Genomic DNA, 18,198 nt, shown 5'->3' with positions numbered 1-18,198 from the left:
CAGAGAGACCGTGCTGTACCTAACATCGCTAGACTTACTTATCTTGTACAGTTGTCCCACCGTACCTGCAGCTCCACTTTCCATGGTTTCAGTTACCCATGGTCAGTTACAGTCCAGAAGAATATGATCTTCCTTCTTTTGTTTGTCAGTAGGTCAGTATTAGCCTAATGCTGTGTCACAATGCCTGCATTATTCACCACACTTCATGTCATCATGTAGACATTTTTATCATCACACAAGTAAAACAAGGGGGCGAGTACAGTACAATAAGATATTTTAAGAGTCAGAGATAAAAGAGACTGCATTCACGTAACTTTTATTATCGTACGTTATTATAATTGTTCTATCCTGTTATTGTTAATCCCTTACTGTGGTATACTTTATAAAATTTAAATTATACCATAGGTATGTGTGGATAGAACAAAACATGGTATGTATAGGGTTGAGTAATATTCACAATTCTCAGGCATCCACTGGGGGTCTTGGGACATACCCTCCATGGTTGGGGGGGCGCTACTGTAACTGGAAGTTTTTACCTTTGATTACTTGTTTCTTTTTCATTGCTGACATGCTATTTGAATTTTTTTTTATTTAAAATCAATTAATTAACAGTGTATTATTAGTTTCAGACTTAGAGTTTAGTGATTCATTAGTTGCATATAACACCCAGTGCTCATTACATCACATTACCTCCTTAATGTCCATCACCCAGTTACTCCATCTCGACCCCCCCCGTCCCCTCCAGCAACCCTCAGATTGTTTGCTAGAGTTAAGAGGAGTTTCTTATGGTTTGTCTCCCTCTCTGATGTTGTCTTATTTTGCTTTTCCTTCTCTTCCCCTATATTCATTTGTTTTGTTTCTTAAATTCCACATTATGAGTGAAATCATATGATGTTTGTCTTTCTCTGACTGACTTATTTCACTCAGCATGATACCCTGTAGTTCCATCCACATTGTTGCAGATGGCAAGATTTCATTCTTTTTGATGACTGGATAATATTCCATTGTGTATATACACCACATTTTCTTTATCTGTTCATCAGTTGATGGACATATAATGACTCTTACTACATATTTTGCCTTAAAATCTATTTTGTCTTATATAAGTATAGCTTTTCCAGCCTTCTTTTAGTTTCCATTTACATGGAATAGCATTTTCTGTTCCTTCACTTTCTTTTTTTGTGTTTCCTTAAACCTGAAGTGAATTTCATGTAGACAGCATACAGTTAGGTCTTGTTTTGTATTCAGTCAACCACTCTATGCCTTTTGATTGGAAATTTTAGTCCCTTTACTTTTCAGGTAGTTAGGTATGGATTTATCAGCATTTTGTCATTTGCTTTGTGGCTTTTTTTAAATTCCCTTTTTCCTTTCTTTTTCTCTTGGTCACTTTCTGCAATGTTATGTTTAGATTCTTTTCTCTTTATCTTGTGTGTACTTACTATAGATTTTTGCTTTGTGGTTTACCATGAAAATTACATAAAATATTTGAGTTATAACATTTTATTCACATGAATTCTGAAGCTTTATACTTTTACTCCCCTTAATGTTTTATGTTTTTATGTCCATGTTTAAATCTTATCTTGTATATCCATTAACAAATTATTATATTTGTTATAGTTGTAGTTATTTCTACTATCTTTTGTCTTTTGAACTTCATACTATATTTGTAAGTGATTAAACTATTAACACTAGATTATTCAGAATTCCACTGTAGATTTACCTTTTCCTTTGAAATTTGTACTTTCACATGTTTTTCTTTTACTACTTAACATGCTTTCCCTTTTTTAGCTTAAAGTTAACTCCCTTTAACATTTTTTCATGAGGCCAATCTGGTGGTGAGGAACTCTTTCAACTTCTGAATGTATGCAGAACTCTTTGTCTCCTTTCAGTTGTTATACAACTTTCTCTGTAAGAGTATCCATGTTTGGCAGTTTTTATCTTTTAGCTTCTGGAAAATATTGTGCCATTCCCTTTTGGCCTATAGAGTTACTGTTGAAAACCCATTAATAGTCCTGTGGGGGTTCCTTGTATATAGCAAGTTGTTTTTCTTTTGCTGCTTATAAGATTCTTTTTCTGTATTTAGTTTTTGATAATTTAATAAATAAATAAATGCTGTGGGTTTCTTTGGATTCTTCTTGTTCAGGACTATTTGGGTTTCCAAGGTCTGGATATATGTTACCTTCTTAAGGTTAGGGATGTTTTCAGCCATTATTTCTTCAGATAGCTTTCTGCCCCTTTTCTCTCTCTTCTCTTTTTGGGACTCCCATAATGTGAATATTGGGCCACCTGATGCTGTTCTGAAGTCCCTTATGTGTCTTCATTCTATTTCAGTCTTTTTTCTTTTTACTCTTCTGATTGGATGATCCTCATTGCTCTGTTATCAGGGTTGCTGGTCCTTTCTTCTACTTTATCTTGTCTACAATGAGTCCCTCTCTTGAATTTTCTGCTCAGTTGTTCTGTGATTTCTGTTTGGTACTAATACTTTTTATATTTGTTGAAATTCTCACTGTGTTCATGCATTGTTCTTTTGACCTCATTGAGTATCTTTATGACCATTACTTTAAAATCTTTATCAGGTAAATCAGTTATCTCCATTTCAGTTAGGTCTTTTTCTGGGGTTTTATCTTGTTCTGTTGTTTGAACATATTCTGCTGTTTCTTTATGTTCCTTGAATACTTTGTGTTGATTTCTATATTAGATAAAACAACCACCTCTCCCAGTCTTGAAGGTATGGTCTCTTATAGGAGTTGAACCTTATCATTCAACCCTGCTTTGACTCTTGGTTGTCTTCATACTTTTGTGATTTTCCAAGCCACCTTCTTTGTTTTTTGCGGTTTCCACTAGTTGATGGTGTGCCAAAATCTGTCAGGGTCCCAAAGGGAACATCTCCTCAGTACTAATATGTAGGCTGATTAGAAGGTCCTCAGGAAGCAGCATTTAAATTATGCACATGTACCTACTTCAGGGGAACAGGGAGAGATGGGAGTTTCTGTCTGTTCCCTCAGCAACAAGCCTGTGGGTTTCTTTGCTACTGTCCCGTTGAATCCCTGATTGGAAACCTTCCCCTTAGACTTCCAAAGATAAGCAAATGGGCCTCTCAGAATTTTATTTTTAGTTACCTATTCTCATAGTGATATATATTCTTTGCCTTATTTGTTTGAGTGGTTGCTCTAAAAATTGTGATATACATCTTTTATTATTTCACAGTTCACTTAAAATTTATATTTTGCCCCTTCCTGCTAAATATAGAAATGTTGCCATTTATAGCTTCATTTGTTTCTAAACCACCCTCATCCTTTATGCATTATCATTCTATCCACCTATATTATAATCTATAAAAATACTTTTGAAGGCATTTGCTGTAAACAGTCATACATATTTTAAAGATATTTAAAGAACAAATAGTCTTTTACATGTAGAGTACCATTTTCTATGTTCTTCCTTTCTTCTGAGGATCAAAGGTTTTATCTGATACTATTTCCCTTTAGTCTGAAAAATCTTCTGTTGCATTTGTTGTGGTTATGATCTGCTGACAAAGGATTCTTTCAGTTTCCTTTTTCCTATAAATTTTATTTTATTTATGAAGAATATTTCATTGGTTAGAGAATTTTGGTCTGGTAGGCTACTTTTTCAGCATTTTCAGTATTTTTTTCCACTCTCTTCTTAACCTCTATTGCTTCTGATAAGAAGTCCATTATTTACAAGTTTTTTCTTTTTCAGACTTATTTATTTATTTGAGAGAGAGAGAGAGCAGGGGGTGTTGGGGGGGGGAAGAGCAGAGGGAGAGAGAGAATCTTAAGCAGGGTCCACACCCAGTGCAGAGCCAACCCGGGGCTTGATCTTAGGACCCTGAGAACATGACCTGAGCAGAAACCAAGAGTAGGACGCTTAATTGGCTGAGCCTCCCAGGTGCTCCTAGAGGTGGTTGTTTTTCCATATTTAATGTGTTTTTTTTTTTCTCTGCTTTCAATAGTTTTTTTTCTGTATCTTTAGTTCTTAGCAATTTGATTATGGTTGCTTTGGTTTGGTCTTGTTTGTATGTGTTCTGTGTGAGATTGGCTTGTGGTTATTGAATCTATGATTTCATGTCTTCCATCAATTTCTTGAAAATTACAGCTATGATTTCTTCTGTTTTTCTTTTTTCTCTCCTACATTCTCTGTTCTCTACCATCTCCATATTTTCAAACATCCATGTGGTTTAAACTTCTCACAGCAAATGGTTTGTTTCTGAGACAGGGGGTCACCTTCTGTAAGAAAGCCATAGAAGGATGAGTGTTCTGAGAAGGGAAAGCATAAACCATAGGCTTTTTCTGACCCAGCTTTGGGAGTTATTTGGCATCTTATGTATTGTAGTATCTTAGTCAAAGCATTCACAGGTCTGCCTGATTTAAAGAAAGGGGTTCAGACACCATTACTTTATGAGATGAATGCCATAGAATTTGTGGCCTTGTTGTAAAATTACTGTAACAATTATAAAGGGACACTCATACATCAGTTGTTTTAAGATCTTTTTATTTTACATGAAAATGCTGAGGAGAATTTTAAGTAGCCTTACAGATGTAAAAATATTATAGGGAAATCCCTTGTACATTTTGCTCGGTTTCTCCCAATGCTAATGTCTTGCAAACATACTGATAGAGAACAGTATCACAAGTAGGGTTATTGACATTGCTACAATCCACTGCTCTCATTTAGCTTTGGCCAGTTTACTCGTTTCATTTCTGTGTGTTAAGTTCTTGTGCAGAGTCATGTATCCACCACCATAGTCCAGATATAGACAGTTCCAGTCCCACAAGGATCCTGTGTTGCTTTTTTATATCCATGCCCACATCTTTTCTGACTCCCACCCCCCACCCCCCGCTCGTTTCCCATAACGCTTGACATTCACTATTCTGCCCTCCGTTTCTAAAGTTTCAGTAATCATAAAGAATGTAACCTTTCGGGATTGGCTTTTTTCCGTCAATGTAGTTTCCTACAGATTCGTCCAAGGTGGTACATGTACCAAGTTCTTATCTGCATGTGGTATTGCAACTATTGTTTATTTTATCCCCCATGGAAGTTATTTCATAATATCCCATTATGGTTTTAATTTGCATTTCACTAATTGCTAATGATGTTGGTCATTTTTTTGTTAGGCTTATTTGCCACCTGCACATCCTTTTGATGAACTCTCTGCTGCTCATTTTCTGTTGGAATTGTTTGCTTTTTTGAAAGTAAAAGGGTTCTTCATATATTCTAGATCTAGTGTTTTTCTCATATTTTGTTTGTAAATATTTTCTCCTAGATTTTAGCTCGTCTTTTCTTCCTCTTCACATTGGTTTTTAAGGAAAGAAGTTTTTAATATTTATGAAGTCAAGTGTATCCATTTTTCCTTTTACAGGGGTGGGTTTTTTTTTTGGATCAAGTCTAAGAACTTTTTGTACAATCCTACATTCTGAAGATTTTCCTCTTTTAAAAATTTTTTTTTACATTTAACATTTTTTTTGTTGCTTTACAAATGATATCTACAATCATTTTGAGTTAGTTTTGCTTTATGTATGAGATTTAGGGCAAGGCTATTTTTGTTGTTACTCTTTTGCCTGTGGATGTCCCATTTCTCCAGCATCCTTTGTTAAAATTGCTGTCCTTTCTCCATTGAATAGCTTTGGTTCCTTTGTTAAACTGTAGTTGAGATATTTGTGTAGCTCTATTTCTGGGTTCTTTATCCTTTTCCCTTCTTTGTGTTTATGCCTCTCTCAATACCTCACTGTCTTAACTACTGTGGCCTTAATGATGGGCCTTTATTCATCCCATTGTATTTCTATCTTAGCAAGATTGTTCTATTTTAGGATCTGTGCATCATTAAATTTTAGCTAAAGTTTGTGTATGTCTACAAAAACCTTCGGGAAGTTGGTAGGAATTATGTTAATCAGTCCTGCACAGGCATACCCCGTTTCATAGTGCCTTGCTTTATTGCGCTTCACAGTTACTGCATTTCTTTACAAATTGAAGGTTCCAGACTTCAGTGGAGGAAGTTACTGCAGATGTGGTGGAAACGGCCAGAGAACTGGAACTAGAAGTGAAGCCTGAAGATGGGACTGAATTGCTGGAATCTCAGGATCAAACTTGAACAGATGAGGAGTTGCTGCTTATGGATGAGCAAAGAAAGTGGTTTCTTGAGATGAAATCTCCTTCTTGTGAGAATGCTGTGAAGACTGTTGAAGTGACAACAAAGGATTTAGAATATTGCAGAAACTTAGCTGATAAAGCATCGGTGGCGGAGTTTGAGAGGATTGACTCCCACTTTGAAAGAAGGTCTGTGGGTAAATATCAAACAGCATCACATGCTACAGAGAAAACATTCGTGAAAGCAAGAGTCGATCGATGTAGCAAAGTTCATTGTTGTCTTATTAAGAAATGGCCACGCCATCCTTCAGCCACCACCACCCTGATCAGTCAGCAGCTGTCAGCATTGAGGCAGACCCTCCACCAACAAAAAGACCACGACTTCCTGATAGCTCAGATGATGGCCAGCACTGTTTAGCAAAAAAGTATATTTTAGTTAAGATCTGAACAATATTTTGTTTAGATATACTGCTGCTATTGCACACTTAATAGGCTAGAAGATTGTGTGAATACAATTTTTGTATGCCTGGGGAAACCAAAAAATTCATTTGGGTCACTTTATTGTGATACTGGCTTTGGAGTGGTCGTTGGAGCCAAACCCACAATATCTCTGAGGTATGCCTCTGTATAAATTTGGGAATAACTTACACTTCTACTGTGTTCTTTCTTCCAGTCTACGCACATGATATGTCTCTACATCTTTTTAGGTCTTCTGCAAATTTTTTATCATCTTTTTTCTAAGTTTGAGCATACGTAACCTATACATTTTAATAAGTTCGTACTAAGTGTTTCCTTTTCTATGGAACAACCTTAAGAAATACTGTTTTAATTTTGGTTTCTAGATGTTCATTGTCAGTGCATGGTAATGCATTTTATCAGCATGTATTCATCTTGTTTCTGAGGCACATGCTGAACTTAGATATTAGCTCTAGGAGGTTTTTTTTGTATTGGGGAGTGTTTTATATTCCTTGGGATTTTCTTTGCTGACAGTCATGTCATTTCCTAATAGAGGCAGTTTTATTTTTTCCTTTCCAATCTGTATGTTTGCCTCTTTACTGATTTTTTGATTTACTGAAGTGACTAAAGCATCCAGTGCTGTGTTTAATATGAGTAGTGAGAGTAGATATCATTTCTTTTTCTGAGTTTATGGAGAAAGCATTCATTCTTTCAACATGAAGTACTATGCTGTAGGTTTTTTGTAGATGTTTTTTGTAAATAATTCTGAAACAATTCCCTGTAATCTTATTTTGGTGAGATTTTATTAACAGTAAGTATTGGATGTTGTCCAAGGCTTTTCTGAGTTAATTTTTGAGATCATAGGATTTTTCTTCTTTTATTTGTGGATATGTGGATTACATTGATTGGTTTTAAGAATAATGAAGCAACCTTGTCTACCTGGAATAAATCCCACATGGTCATGTTGTATAATGTTGTAGACATGGTTGGATTTAGTTTGTTCATATTATATTGAGTTCGTGAGAGATATTAGTTCATAGTTGTTCTTTGATACAGACTCTGTCTGGTTTTGGTGTCTAGGTAATACTAGCTTCACAAAGTGGGAGGTTTTACCTTCTCTTCTATTTTCTGGAAGAGATTATTTAAATTCAGCATTAGTTTTTGAAATCTTTGGTAGACTTTTCTTGGGAAACCAGGATATTTTTATTTAGGGAGCTTACATATTTCTTACGTATTTCTTACATTACATACATATACATCTTACATACTATGTGTTCTTACAAAACACATAGTTTTTGAAATGTTTGGTAGACTTTTCTGGGGAAACCAGGATATTTTTATTTAGGGAGCTTTTTCTTACATTTTTCTTACATATCTCTTACATCTTACATCTATACATATTAATATGTATAACCTTTAATAGTTATAGAACTATTCTGATACTTATTTTTATTGTAGTTGAATTTTTATAGTTGGTGGTGTTTGAATAATTGGTCCATTTCTAAGTTGTCATATGCTTGAACATAAGGTCCTGTGGAGTTTTCTGTTACTTATCTTCAATGCCTGTTAGTAATACTCTCCATTTCATTGCTGATCCTTCTGTTTGGTCTTCTCTGTTATTTTTCTCACTCTTGCTAAAACTATTAATTTTATTGATCTTTATGAAGAACTAGCTTTGTGTGACATTGACTGTATTGTTTTCCTATTTTCAGTTCCATTAAATTTCACTTCCAACTTCCTTTTTTTCTATTTGCTTCCTTTTTTGTCTTCTGGTTCTTTTTATAGTTTCTTGAGGTAGGGACGTTGGTTATTGTTTTTTTTTTTTTTTCCTTGCCTCATATGAAGGTTTGTGCTGTAAATTTCCACTCAGCATTGCTTTACCTGCATCTCACGTATTTTCATATGTCATTGATTTTATTTAATTTTTCTAAATTTTTATTTAAATTCCAGTTAGTTCACATACAGTGTAATATTAGTTTCAGGTGTAGAATTTAGTGATTCAATCAGTGATACATCACCTGGTGCTCATCACGACAAGTGCACTCCTGATTCCCCATCACCTGTTCCGCTCCCCCCTCCCCTCTGGCGACCAGCCCTGTGTTCTCTGTAGTGAAGAGTCTGTGTCTTGGCTTGCCTCTCTCTTTCTCTCTTTTTTTCTCGCTCCTTTGTTTTATTTCTTTTCTTTTTTTTCTTCCAAGATTTTATTTAAATTGTAGTTAGTTAACGTATAGTGTCGTATTGGTTTCTGGAGTAGAATTGTCATTCATCACTTACATATAACCCAGTGCTCCTCATAATACATGCCCTCCTTAATCCCCATCACCCATTTAACCTATCCCCTCCAACTGCCTCCTTCCCCTTCCAGCACCTATCAGTTTGTTTCCTGTAGTTAAAGTCTCTTATGGTTTGCCTCCCTCTCTGTTTTGTTTCTTAAATGCCACATTTGAGTAATATGGTATTTGTCTTCTCTCACTGACTTATTTTGCTTAGTATAATATTCTCTAGGGCGCCTGGGTGGCTCAGTTGGTTAAGCGACTGCCTTTGGCTCAGGTCATGATCCTGGAGTCCCTGGATCGAGTCCCGCATCGGGCTCCCTGCTCTGCAGGGAGTCTGCTTCTCCCTCCGACCCTCCCCCCTCTCATGTGCTCTCTCTCATTCTCTCTCTCTCAAATAAATAAATAAAATCTTAAAAAAAAAAAAATATTCTCTAGCTCCATCCATGTTGTTGCATGGGGCAAGATTTCATTCATTTTATGGCTGAATATTCTGTTGTATATATATATATATATCACACCTTCTTTATCCATTCATCAGTCAGTGAACATTTGGGCTGTTTCCATAATTTGGCTATTGTTGATAATGCTGCTGTAAACATTGGGGTGCATGTATCCCCTCAAATATTTTTTTTATCCTTTCACTATTTGCAGATGACATATAATCTATACAGAAAACCCAAAAGACTCCACCAAAAAACTGCTAAAACTGATTCATAAATCCAGTAAAGTCTCTGGGTATGAAATCAACACACAGAAATCTGTTGCATTTCTATACACCAATAATGAAGCAGCAGAAAGAGAAATCAAGGAATCAGTCCCATTTCTAATGGCACCCAAAACCATAAGATAGTTAGGAATAACCCTAATCAAAGAGGTAAAAGATCTCTGCTCTGAAAATTATTTTTAGTGTATGTGCTGCCAAAGCGAGCACTCTACTCTGAAAACTATAAAACACTGTTGGTGGGAATGCAAGCTGGTGCAGCCACTCTGGAAAACAATCTGGAGCTTCCTCAAAAAGTTGAAGATAGAGCTACCCTACGACCCAGCGATTGTACTACTAGGTATTTACCCCAAAGATACAAATGTAGTGATCCGAAAGGGCACTTGCACCCCAATGTTTGTAGCAGCAGTGTCCACAATAGCCAAACTTGGAAAGAGCCCACCATCGACAAATGAATGGATAAAGATGTGACACACACACACACACACACACACACACACACACACACACCAGGAATATTACTCAGCCATCAAAAAGGCTGAAATCTTACCATTTGCAGTGATGTGGGTGGAACTGGAGGGTATTATGCTAAGTGAAATAAGTTAATCAGAGAAAGACAATTATATGCTTTCACTTACATGTGGAATTTAAGAAAACAGAATCAGGGGAAAGAAGGGGAAAAATAGGGAAAATCAGAAAAATAAGGGAAATCAGAGAGGGAGATAAACCATAAGAGAATCTTAACTTAGGAAACAAACTGAGGGTTGCTGGAGGGGTGGTGGGTGGGGGGATGGAGTAACTGGGTGATAGACATTAAGGAGGGCATATGATGTAATGAGTACTGGGTGTTACATGCAACTGATGAATAACTGAACTCTACATCTGAAACTAATGATACACTATATTTAATTATTTGAACTTAAATAAAATAAGATGAGAAAACACTGATGAAAGAAATTGAAGACATAAATGGAAAAACATTCCATCTTCATAGATTGGAAGAACAAATATTGTTAAGATATCTATATTACTCAAAGTAATCTACACATTTAATGCAATCCCTATCAGAATACCACCAGCACTTTTCACAGAGCTGGAACAAACAATCCTAAAATTTGTATGGAACTGCAAAAGACTCCAAATAGCCAAAGCAAAGAAAAGCAAAGCTGGAGGCATCACAATTCCGGACTTCAAGTTACATTACATAGCTGTAGTGATCAAGACCTGTGGTACTGGCATTAAAAACAGACACATAGATGAATGGAAAAGAATAGAAAAACCAGAAATGGACCTACAACTATATGGTCAGTTAATACTCAAGAAAGCAGGAAAGAATATCCAATGGAAAAAGACAGTCCCTTCAATAAATGGTGTTGGGAAAACTGGACAGCAACCTGCAAAAGAATGAAATTTCTCACATAATACACAAAAATAAATTCAGAATGGATGAAAGACCTAAATGTGAGACAGGAAACCATTAAAATCCTAGAGGACAACACAGGCAGAGTAACCTCTTTGACATCGGCCATAGCAACTTCTTACTAAGATATGTCTCCTGAGGCAAGATAAACCAAAGCAAAAAATGATCTATTGGGACTTCATAAAAATAAAAAGCTTCTGCACAGTGAAGAAAACACCAACAAAACTAAAAGGCAACCAACAGAATGGGAGAAGATATTTGCAAATCACATATCTCATAAAGAGTTAGTATCCAAAATATATAAAAAACTTAACAAAACTCAACACCCAGAAGACAAATAAGCTAGTTAAAAAATGGGCAGAAGACATGAATAGACATTTTTCCAAAGAAGACCTACAGATGGCAAAAGACACATGAAAAGATGCTCAACATCTTTGTAATCAACAGATTACAGGGAAATGCAAATAAAATGCAAATCAAAACTACAATGAGATATCACCTCACACCTGTCAGAATGGCCAAAATTAACAACACAGGAGCCAAGAGGTGTTGGCGAGGCTGTGAAGAAAGGGGACCCCTCTTAAACTGTTGTTGGGAATGCAAACTGGTGCAGCCACTCTGGAAAAACAATATGGAGGTTCTTTAAAAAGCTAAAAATAGAACTACCCTGTGATTCAGCAATCACACTACTGGGTATTTACCCAAAGGATGTCATTGATTTCAATTCTTTTAAATTTGTTGAGCTATGTTAGAAGGTCCAGAACATGGTCTATCTTGGTAATCATTGTTTGAGTACTTGAAAAAAAAAAAGTGTATTTTTGTTGGGTGGCTTTTTTTTGTATGTAGGTTATTATAGGTGATAACATTGTTTACATTATTTTACAGACTTTCTCATTTCATATGTAATTCATTCCACCATTGTGGGTAGGGCATGTTAACTCCCCATTTCCTCATTCTCCAGGTCCGGGCAGCCACCATTCAATTTTTTGTTTCTTTGAGTTTGATTCTTCTACATACCTCATGTAAGTGGAATCATATAGTAATTGTCTTTCTGTAATTGGCTTATTTCACTTAATGTCCTCAAGGTTCATTCATATTGTACCATGTCTTAGAATTTTCTTCCTTTTAAAAGGCTGCATAACATTCCATATACATAAATGCCAAGTTTTGTTATCCATTCATCCATTGATAGACAGAATGGGTTACTTTTCACCTTTTGGCTCTTATGAATAATGTGTCTATAAACATGACTATTTGTGGAAAGTTCTGTATTTCTGTTAAGTCCATTTGGTGTGTAGTGTTGTTCAAGTCTGGTGGTTCCTTACTGATTTTATGTCTAAATATTCTATCCATTATTGAAATTGGAGTATTAAAGTGTCCTAGTATTATTATATTGATGTCATTTTTTTCTTCAGTTCTGTCAGTGTTTGCATTATATGTTTATATACTCTATGTTTGATGCGGATATATTTATAATTATTATATCGTTCTGTTGAATTGACTCTTTAATCATTACATAATGACTTTCTTTGTTTTTTATGACAGTTTTTTTTACTGTGTCGAGGTGATTTTTTTCCAGATGTAAGTATAGCATCCTTGCTCTGGTTTTCATCTGCAGATCTTTTTTCATCCTACACTTTCAGCCTATGAGTTTCCTTAAATCTAAAGTCACTTTCTTGTACACAGCATAGAGTTGGGTCTTGCTTTATCCATTAAGCTGCTCTGTGTGTTTTGAGAAGGGGGTTTTAATCTGTTTACATTTAAAGTAATTATTGTTACGTAAGGGCTTACTCTTTCCAGTTTGTTAATTGATTTTTGTCTGCTGTGTAGTTTATTACTCTCTTCCTCTGGTGCTGTCTTCCTTTGTTATTTGCTGATTTTTTTGTATTGATATGTTTTGATTCCTTTCTTTAGTTATTTCCTTTGTGGTTATCATGAAGCTTATATATAAATCTTATATTAATCAGTCTATTTTAAGTGGATAACTTAACTGCACATGAAAAATCTACATTTTTATATCCCCCCCACACTTTGTTACTGATTTCACAATTCACATCTTTTATAGTGTGCATCCATTATGGTTACATTTATTGTTAATACTTATGTCTTTAACTTTTATACTCGCTTTAATTAATGATTTCTGTGTCACCCCTATAGTGTTACATTATTTTGTATTTGCACATATATTTACATTTACCAGTGAGATTTATACTTCCATTTTTTTTTAAAGATTTATTTATTTTAGAGAGAGAGTGAGCGGGTGAGAATGGGGGGGAGAGGGGAGGGAGAGGGAGAGAGAAATTTTTTTTAAAGATTTTATTTATTTATTTGACAGAGAGAGACATAGAGAGGGAACACAAGCAGGGGGAGTGGGAGAGGGAGAAGTTGGCTTCCCACTGAGCAGGGAGCCCGATGCAGGGCTTTATCCCAGGATCCTGGGATCATGACCTGAGCCGAAGGCAGACGCTTAATGACTGAGCCACCAAGGTGACCCAGGTGAGAGAATTTTTAAGCACACTCTGCACTGAGCACAGAGCCCTATGCGGGGCTTGATCCCATGACCCTGAGATCACAACCTGAGCCGAAACCAAGAGTCAGATGCTTAACTGTCTGCACCACCCAGGCATCCCTGTACTTTCATTTTTTTTAATGTTGCTATTTAGCATCCTTTTATTTCATCTTGATGAACTCTCTTTAACACTTTTTGTAAGGCAGTGTTCTCACAGATGTTGGGACTTCTGGTGGTATCGAACTCCTTCAGTTTTTGTTTGCCGGGGAAAGTTCTTAGCTCTCCTTCCTTTTCCTTTTTTTTTTTTTTAAATCTTCATTTTTAAAGGGCAGTTTGATGGGTATAGTATTCTTGGTTGGTAGTTTCTTTTTCTTTCTGCACTTTAAGTGAATTTAACACACTTTTCTGGCCAACAAGGTTTCTACTGAGAAATATACTGATAGTATCATAAGGAGGGGGGTACCCTTTGTTTGATTGGTTGCTTTTCTCCAGCTGCTTTCATAATTCAGTCTTTGTGAATTTTGACAATTTAGTTATAAGGTTTCTTGGTGTCCTTGGTAATCCCTTTTGTGCAACTCGTTTGGGATTCTTTAAGCTTCATGAATCTGGATGTCTGTTTCTTTACCCAAGTTTAGGAAGTTCTTTGGTATTATTTCTTTAAATTAGCTTTCTATTTCTTTGTGTTTCTCTTGCTTATGGGACCTCCATAATGCATGTGTTGACTTAGTTGATGTCAGTAAGACCTGTAAGGCTTTCTTTACTCTTTTTTTCTTTTCTCTTCTCTGATTGGATAATTTCAAATGATCTGTCTTTGAGTTCACAGATTCTTTTTTCTGCTTGATTGAGTCTGCCTTTGAAGCTCTCTGCTGAATTTTTCAGTTCATTCATTATATTCTTCATACCAGATTTTTGTTTGGTCCTTTTTTTATGGTTTTTATCTCTTCATTGGACTTTTCATTTTGTTCATGTATTATTTTCCTGATTTTGTTGATTATCTCTGTGTTTTCTTGTAGCTTATGGAGCTTCTTTAAGATTATTTTGAATTCTTTGTTAGGCAATTCATAGTATTTATATCCTTATAGTCTGCTTTTGGAGCTTTTTTTTGTTTTTTTTTTTCTGGTGTCATATTTCCCTGATTTCTTTTTGATCCTGGTAGCCTTGATTGGTGTCTGCACATTTAAAGAAATTGTCACTTCTTCCAGTCTTTATGCTCTTGCTTTAGGAGGGAATGGCTAGAGTAGGGATTTTGTAGGGTGGGGTGGGGAGTCTCTCAGACCTTCTCTGTGGATGCACTTGCTTAATTCTGCTAGTTCTTTCCTGGGTGGGGGAATGTCTTAGAGTTGTATTCCTTCTCTCAATCCCATAGAGCCATGCTGGGTGCTGAGAACCATGGCAAGTGTTAAACGCAACTCAGTCCTTTTCCCTAGGGCAGTGCCCTGAACTGCCAGGGCTTTGTGTGCCAGCTCCACTTCTCTGCCTCCCTCTAAAGAGCTATTTTATGGTTTTGCTCCTCCTGTGCCACCTGTAGAGACATGACATCTACCTGAAGGGTCACCTTTCTCTTTTCCCTAAAGCAGTGCACTTAGATTTCAGACCATTGGATATAAGCACCATTTTCCTCCCTCTTGAAAGCAAATTATTATGTAGGAATTCACAGAGGAGTCTTTGCTTTCCCCATCCCTCCATTCCATCTTCCCCTCTCAGCCCCTTTCCTTCCCCAGCATTGATGGAGAGGCTTTCTTGTTATTTCCCCTTTGTGACTGAAGTTTTTTGCTTGGTTCATTGTTTTACTTAGAGTTTTTTTTTGTTTGTTTGTTTGTTTTTAACAGATTTAAGGCTTTCCCCGCTTATCTGGGGGGTAAATTAGAACATTCTGGAATACTAGGATTGGTGTGCAATGAATCAGGAATTTAGCTGTGATTATATTTGTAGTTCTTGTTTTTAGCCCCTCTTTCTTTCGCTCTCTCTCTTTCTCTCTTCCTGTCTTCCTTTCTGTTCTCATTCCCTCTCATTGTTGAAATATAGCAACACAAAGTCTTTATCCTCTTATGTTCAGTGAGGTGATTTGTAGCAGGAGCATATTTCAGGACACCTACTATACCATATGGTTGGAAATGGAAATCTTTTCCTGTATTTTTAAATGTCCTTTTCGTACTCCCACTGCCTGTGGCTTGCTTTATTCAATTAGAAATATGCTACTTAAAAATTTTTTAATATAACTGTTTAAATCTCTAATAATTTCAAAACACAAATTACAGTTTGCCTTTAGTCCTTCTTAAGAGCCTAGTTTTTCTAGTGCAAGTTTTAATTCTTCTGGAACAACTACCACTGCAGAGACATTGCTGAGTGAAGAGTAGACTCTTTTGTCTTTTGCTTCAGGATTGAAGTAATCCCCACAGTGCAAAGTTAAATTTTCCTGTTCTGAAGTGCTAGGATTCAGTATGTACCTCCGAAATGGATTCCAACTTTCATAGAATTTAAACTGTTACATAAGCTTTTTTTTTTTTAATTTTTTTATTCTTATATTATCCCCATACATTACATCATTAGTTTTAGATGTAGTGTTCCATGATTCATTGTTTGTGCGTAACACCCAGTGCTCCATGCAGAATGTGCCCTCCTCAATACCCACCACCAGGCTAACCCATCCTCCCACCCCCCTCCCCTCTAGAACCCTCAGTTTGTTTTTCAGAGTCCATCGTCTCTCATGCTTCGTCTACCCCTCTGATTTCCCCCCCTTCAGTCTTCCCCTCCCGCTACCTTCTTCTTCTTCTTCTTTTTATTTTTTTTCTTAACATATATTGCATTATTTGTTTCAGAGGTACAGATCTGAGATTCAACAGTCTTGCACAATTCACAGCGCTTACCAGAGCACATACCCTCGCCAGTATCTATCACCCAGTCACCCCATCCCTCCCACCCCACCCCCCACTCCAGCAACACTCAGTTTGTTTCCTGCAATTAAGAATTCCTCATATCAGTGAGGTCATATGATACATGTCTTTCTCTGTTTCACTTATTTCACTCAACATAATACCCTCCAGTTCCATCCATGTCGTTGGAAATGGCAAGATCTCATTCCTTTTGATGGCTGCATAATATTCCATTGTATATATATACCACCTCTTCTTTATCCATTCATCTGTCGATGGACATCTTGGCTCTTTCCACAGTTTGGCTATTGTGGACATTGCTGCTATAAACATCGGGGTGCACGTACCCTTTCTGATCCCTACTTTTGTATCTTTGGGGTAAATACCCAGTAGTGCAATTGCTGGATCATATGGTAGCTCTATTTTCAACTTTTTGAGGAACCTCCATACTGTTTTCCAGAGTGGCTGCACCAGCTTTCATTCCCACCAACAGTGTAGGAGGGTTCCCCTTTCTCCGCATCCCCGCCAACATCTGTCGTTTCCTGACTTGTTCATTTTAGCCATTCTGACTGGTGTCAGGTGGTATCTCATTGAGGTTTTGATTTGGATTTCCCTGATGCCGAGCGATATTGAGCACTTTTTCATGTGTCTGTTGGCCATTTGAATGTCTTCTTTGGAAAAATGTCTGTTCATGTCTTCTGCCCATTTCTTGATTGGATTCTTTGTTCTTTGGGTGTTGAGTTTGCTGAGTTCTTTGTAGATTTTAGATACTAGCCCTTTATCTGATATGTCATTTGCAAATATCTTCTCCCATTCTGTCGGTTGTCTTTTGGTTTTGTTGACTGTTTCCTTTGCTTTGCAAAAGCTTTTTATCTTGATTAAGTCCCAATAGTTCATTTTTGCCCTTGCTTCCCTTGCCTTTGGCGATGTTTCTAGGAAGAAGTTGCTGTGGCTGAGGTCAAAGAGGTTGCTGCCTGTGTTCTCCTTTAGGATTTTGATGGACTCCTGTCTCACATTGAGGTCTTTCAACCATTTGGAGTCTGTGTTTGTGTGTGGTGTAAGGAAATGGTCCAGTTTCATTCTTCTGCATGTGGCTATCCAATTTTCCCAACACCATTTGTTGAAGAGACTGTCTTTGTTCCACTGGACATTCTTTCCTGCTTTGTCAAAGATGAGTTGACCATAGAGTTGAGGGTCCATTTCTGGGCTCTCTATTCTGTTCCATCGATCTATGTGTCTGTTTTTGTGCCAGTACCATACTGTCTTGATGATGACAGCTTTGTAATAGAGCTGGAAGTCTGGAACTGTGATGCCGCCAGCTTTGCTTTTCTTTTTAAACATTCCTCTGGCTATGCGGGGTCTTTTCTGGTTCCATACAAATTTTAGGATTATTTGTTCCATTTCTTTGAAAAAAGTGGATGGTATTTTGATGGGGATTGCATTGAATGTGTCGATTGCTCTAGGTAGCATTGACCTCTTCACAATATTTGTTCTTCCAACCATGAGCATGGAACGTTTTTCCATTTCTTTGTGTCTTCCTCAATTTCTTTCATGAGGATTTTATAGTTTTCTGAGTACAGATCCTTTGTCTCTTTGGTTAGATTTATTCCTAGGTATCTTACGGTTTTGGGTGCAATTGTAAATGGGATCGACTCCTTAATTTCTCTTTCTTCTGTTTTGTTGTTGTGTATAGGAATGCCACGGACTTCTGTGCATTGATTTTATATCCTGCCACTTTACTGAATTCCTGTATGAGTTCTAGCAGTTTTGGGGTGGAGTCTTTGGGGTTTTCCACATAAAGTATCTGCCAAGAGTGAGAGTTTGACTTCTTCTTTGCC

General features: G+C 36.7%; 1 protein-coding gene across 2 annotated transcripts in view; it reads left to right on the top strand.

Annotated features, from left to right (window-relative positions):
* The window catches only part of ZPBP (zona pellucida binding protein), a 139,688-nt gene that overhangs the window by 63,752 nt on the left and 57,738 nt on the right, over nt 1-18,198 (top strand). Inside the window, exon 7 of one of the 2 annotated variants that reach the window (XM_035026471.1) lies at nt 12,524-12,559. The exons of the other annotated variant lie outside the window; for it this stretch is intronic. Coding sequence (XP_034882362.1) covers nt 12,524-12,559 — 36 coding nt within the window. The remainder of the gene's footprint in view (nt 1-12,523; nt 12,560-18,198) is intronic. 2 annotated transcript variants of the gene reach the window in all.

The sequence above is a fragment of the Mirounga leonina genome, unplaced genomic scaffold (genome assembly GCF_011800145.1).
Source record: "Mirounga leonina isolate KUSES-001 unplaced genomic scaffold, KU_Mleo_1.0 Mir_199, whole genome shotgun sequence".
NCBI classification, from domain to species: Eukaryota; Metazoa; Chordata; class Mammalia; order Carnivora; family Phocidae; genus Mirounga; species Mirounga leonina.
This window is presented reverse-complemented; position numbering and strand designations above follow the sequence as displayed.